Source organism: Octopus bimaculoides, chromosome 24 (assembly GCF_001194135.2).
Source record: "Octopus bimaculoides isolate UCB-OBI-ISO-001 chromosome 24, ASM119413v2, whole genome shotgun sequence".
Lineage (NCBI taxonomy): Eukaryota > Metazoa > Mollusca > Cephalopoda > Octopoda > Octopodidae > Octopus > Octopus bimaculoides.
In genome coordinates this window covers 35,911,267-35,916,265 of record NC_069004.1, presented here as the reverse complement: position 1 = coordinate 35,916,265, position 4,999 = coordinate 35,911,267, and the positions used below count along the sequence as shown (strand labels likewise).

Below are 4,999 nucleotides of genomic sequence, written 5' to 3'. Positions count from 1 at the left end.
TATATATATATATATATATATATATATATATATATAGTGGTGTGCTTTATACTGTACAGTTTTGAATGCAAATAGTGTACAGATGTGTTTCGATTGGATCAGTCTTTGTAAATTACTGGTCATGGGATCTCTGGCATCTTTTTTCAGCATGGAATCACACAGACAAGTTCTTTGGTAAACATCACAGATTTCTATCAGACTTATATATTAACAGACTTACAGTCTGCTGATGGTGAGTGGACATTTCTTATCCTTATTCTTTCTCTTTTGTTAGCCTCTGTGGTTTTCTTTACATATTCTTGAAATATTTAACTTGAAGCAGTTCTAAATGTTGTTATATTTACTTACTCCTAACAACATCAGTAAAAACAAATCCTCACTGCAACTGCCTATTGTTTTTCATATGTTTCCTTTTTCTATGCTGGTATGGGTTGGGAGACTATTCTACAGCCAGGTGCCCTTCCTATTGTCATGTCTTTGCATGATGAACTACCAAGCTGTGAGATGTTTTGTTTAAACAGGATATAAACAATGTCACTGCATCCGAGTGTTTGTCTGTCTGTTTGTCTAATTGCTCTGTGTCTCTCTCTCTCTTTCAGTCAATGCTCAAAGTATCCTCAAAGCTGATGCCCTCAAATATGTTATGATTTTCCGAACACAGGTAAGTCTCATCTACAAATATGAGTGAAGTTTTATGTGTGGATGAAATCAGTGGTTCCCAGCTTAGAGATGGTTATAATTCTGAAAGGTCACAAAAGCAAAATGTAAAAGTCCCAACGAAATCAAAAGTAACATTGGAGGTTGACATGATGGTGACGACTAAGTGACAGGTTTGGAAAACTTAGAAAGAAGGTGATAGTAGGGAGTTTTACCAAATAGATAGAAGGGCAACTAGGTGATAGGTATACTTTGTTTAAAGGTGAGGCAGAAAGCAAGAGACTTGTCCTGTAATGTGAAGATTAGAGGTATAAAGTATTCAGGATTGTGATGCAGTATGTGAGAGAACTGAAATGTCATTGATGCCTTCATTATGATGAAGACAGGAAAGTGGTGTGGAAGGCCCATTATGATCACCAGATTAATTGACTAATGCTGGGCTTAGGAAGTTAATCTGGTGATCATAATAAAGAATTTAATTTGGAATGGAATATTCTCTCTATTTCTTTACCTTTAGACAAAGGTAAATCTTTTTGCTCGCTTTGTAATAGTGGAATGCTTTTTATCCTATTCTCAAAGAATCCCCATGTAAACATGTTTATAGAACGCGTTTATCATTGCAAGCATTGGCAGAAACCTACCTTTAGTTCTTATAAGTGATTTCTACCATTCTATAAAATTCCACCTTTGACTGTCGTCTTACATTTCACTTCCACAAAATATATCTACTTCCGTGCCTTTAACCTTTATTCTAATTCATGATTATGTTCAAATGGTTTCAATAACATATTTGTCTAACATATGCAAGTGGCACTGGCAACGACCTCGCTCGAATGTTTTTTTTTTTATACACATATTTATATTTATGCTTTAAGCTAAAGGTTCCTTTTCCTCATTACTCAGAATTCTGAGTAGATTGTCATTGGTATAAACTTCAGATTATGTATTGAGAACATTATCCCATTCATAAATTCAAATATATATATATACACACACATACACTCATGCATACACACACAATAAATTTTAACTACATTATACTTATTGAGTGCATCTCTTATTGTTGCAGTTACAAAGGGAGGCACTCATTTCTTGTATCCCCCATATCATTCGACATCTGGCAGCTGAAAGCCCCGTGGTGCATACTTATGCTGCACATTGTATTGAACGGCTGCTGACTGTAAAGAATGCTCAGAATACTGCTATGCAAGTAGTCATTTGTTATTTCTTCTTAATTATCTTCTTGTAAACCTACCTCTGTTCCTACATGTGCTATTTCAATTGTATTTCATGTATTTTATTTATTTATTTTTTTTATTGTACTTTGTGTGCTTGCTTTCAAAAATTCCTCCTCATATGGTCTTTATCCTTCCTACAGGTTGATTGTAGGAGCCATCTGTTTCTCTTTATGAGTCTGAGTAAAGGGATAGAGAAGATGATTGAAAATCAAAGTGTTTGTTGTTGGTGTTATATTTCATTTGCAGAACAAAAAGAAAAATACAGGAAAACACTATTGAATGTTATTGTTTGTATGTATGACATTATTCTAGAGAGTATTTTATGTATGGGGAATGTTCACAAGTATGAAAGGATGTGTTCCATTTTATTGTTTGTGTCATAAATCTCTCAGATGTCAAGATAAGAATTACTCCTCCATATCAGGACAAAAAGTACTCAGTGTTATTTGTTCAATAAACTGTGCCAATATCCCTGCATGCATTGTCTGGACATAACATGGAGATGTTCTGTTCTTGCAGGATTGGTACTGCTGACATTCAACAATTTGGAAGTGACCTTCTCTTGAATCTCTTTAACATCCTCAATTTTGCTACATCTTCAGAGAATGAGTATGCCATGAAAGGTAACTTTTTAATGCTTGAAATTCCACAATTATTCTAACCATTTTCGTCAGCTTTGACTACTTCCAAAGCCAATTGCTTTACTCATGTTTATATATATCCGAAATTTTGAAGAGTTAGCAAATTTGTTTAAGCATTGTCAAAAAAACAAAAAAAATTGCTTTGTAGTATTTGTTCTGGTCTAAACAATTTCACAGTATTTATACTTGAATAAAGGCGGGAAAGGCTTCATCTCGCATTATCTCAAAGCTACAAGAATTGAATAACGTGATTTGTTTATTTTTTTTTTTAGTGATTTTGTAGAGCCGTCAGATACAGTCGGCTGGAACAAATAAAGGGGAACTAATTTTGGCCGGTTACGGCCAGTTTGAACACTAAAGGGTTAAAGTTATAGTTGAGAAAAATTTAACTGACATGGTGAACTTGAAGCTGTCACAGTATTAGAAAAGAGTGTATATTTGTGTGTCTTCTTTATATGTCCATTTATTTGTCTCTCTCTCTCTCTCTCTTATGTGTCTCGCTGTCTAACCATCCCTCTATCATGTATATCCCCTCTGTTGACACTCATCACCAAATTTCTATTTTACTTGATAATCTCGAGCATGTATTCACTGTGATATCCTCCTCCCACTACCTCTCTCTCTCTCCAGCTATCATGAGATGCCTGTCTGCCCTTAACGACAGTGTTATGCCACTGATACCCATGGTCCTTGGCAAACTCACTCAGAAACTACTCGATGTTAGTAAGGTGAGTGACTTTTTTCTCATTTGTTGTTGATGCTACCATTGTTGTTGTTGTCTCTATTCCAGGTCAGTCTTGATTGAAAAAGCTTATGGTCATACAAGGGTAAAAGGGAGACGTCATAGATAGAAGCAATTACAGAGGAATCAGACTCTTGGAGCAGGTGATGACAATTACCGAGAGAATTGTAGCTGAATAGATTAAGAGCAGAATCAGGCTAAGAGGAAATACAGTTTGGCTTTTAAAACCCTGGCAGCAACACTACTGGTGCTATCTTTATAGTCAGGCAACTACAAGAGAAGTACTTAGCTAAGAATAAACCATTATGCTTGACATTTGTTGATCTAGAGAAAGCCTTCGAAAGTGTACCCCGCTGTGATGTGGTGGGCTCTGATGAGGCTAGCGGTAGACAAGTAGCTTGTGAAAGCTGTAGAGGCCATGTACAGAGACTGTCAGTAAAGTGAGAGCTAACCATGCCCTCACTTTACAGCACAGGTATGTGTTCATCAAGGCTCAGTCCTCAGTCCCCTCCTGTTCATTACTGTCCTCCAGGCCATAATGGAAATCCAAACCCAGCAGCCCCAAGGAACTATTATATGCTGATGATCTTGCTCTCAACAGATTCTGTATCGGAGCTAGAAAAGAAATTCCAGGTATAGAAGCAAAGTCTAGAATTGAAGGGCTTTAGGGTTAACTTAGTGAAAGACTAAGATCTTAGTAACAAGAAAGCCGTTATACACCCTAGACAGAACCCTACCTGCTCCAGGTAAGTGGCCCTGCTCGATTTCTAGGCAAGATATAGTCAGGAATTCCATTCAGTGTACCCAGTGTAAGCTATGTACACAAGTGGTGTAGTGGAGTAATAAGAAAAGTTATCAGAGAAAGTAATGTTTGTAAGCGGAAGATGCACAGGAGCCATAAAAACTACAGATACTTGAGAAATTAATTTTCTCAAATGTCCCAGAGTCTCATTAGAGGTACATCTTTAAAAAAAAAAACTACCTTTTAAAATTCTTAATCCTTTCTTCTATCCCTATTTCAGAACCCGAGCAAGCCCCATTTCAATCATTACTTGTTTGAAAGTATTTGTGTCATGGTGCGAGTTGCTAGTCGAGTCAACCCAACAGCTGTGACTACTTTTGAAGGGGCTCTCTTCTCTCCATTTACTGAGATCCTACGACAAGATGTACAAGGTAGGTAGGCACAACCGTTGTAATGTTGCAGCATTACACTGTACTTGTGTTGCAGCATGTTGATGCTGTAGAATTAATGATGATGAAATATTTTATAACAACAACATATTACGCCAGCAACAACAACAACAGCCTGACGTCTCAGAACGTCAGGCTGTTGTCGTAGGTGTGATATGTGCACACATTTCTGCACATATACATATAGGTGTACACTTGTATATACGCATATACTTAATAAAAGAAGAACCATACCTAATACCTTAATGTTTCCATGTCTGAGATGAGTTGTTTATAAAATTATAATTTTCCACACTATTAATCTCGTCTTTCAGGTCTGTATTAAATATTTACATCTACATAGTCTTTTGATGAATTTTCATTTCCACTCATCAGGTGTCTTATTTGTAGGTCTATACAGAATACAACTTCATTTCATCATCACTTTATGTCCACTTCCCATGCAGGCATGAATTGGACAGGCCATCACATTGTTGTTAAAATAAATACCATTTGAGCTCTAGAATTGTTGTAATCGACTAGCCATCCCC

At 36.4% G+C, this 4,999-nt stretch overlaps 1 protein-coding gene across 1 annotated transcript in view; it reads left to right on the top strand.

The window, feature by feature from the left end:
- Nucleotides 1-4,999, top strand: part of LOC106875001 (exportin-2) — a 28,722-nt gene that overhangs the window by 12,821 nt on the left and 10,902 nt on the right. The window contains exons 13-18 of the mRNA XM_014922942.1: nt 148-232; nt 600-661; nt 1,727-1,863; nt 2,415-2,518; nt 3,167-3,264; nt 4,301-4,451. Coding sequence (XP_014778428.1) covers nt 148-232; nt 600-661; nt 1,727-1,863; nt 2,415-2,518; nt 3,167-3,264; nt 4,301-4,451 — 637 coding nt within the window. The remainder of the gene's footprint in view (nt 1-147; nt 233-599; nt 662-1,726; nt 1,864-2,414; nt 2,519-3,166; nt 3,265-4,300; nt 4,452-4,999) is intronic.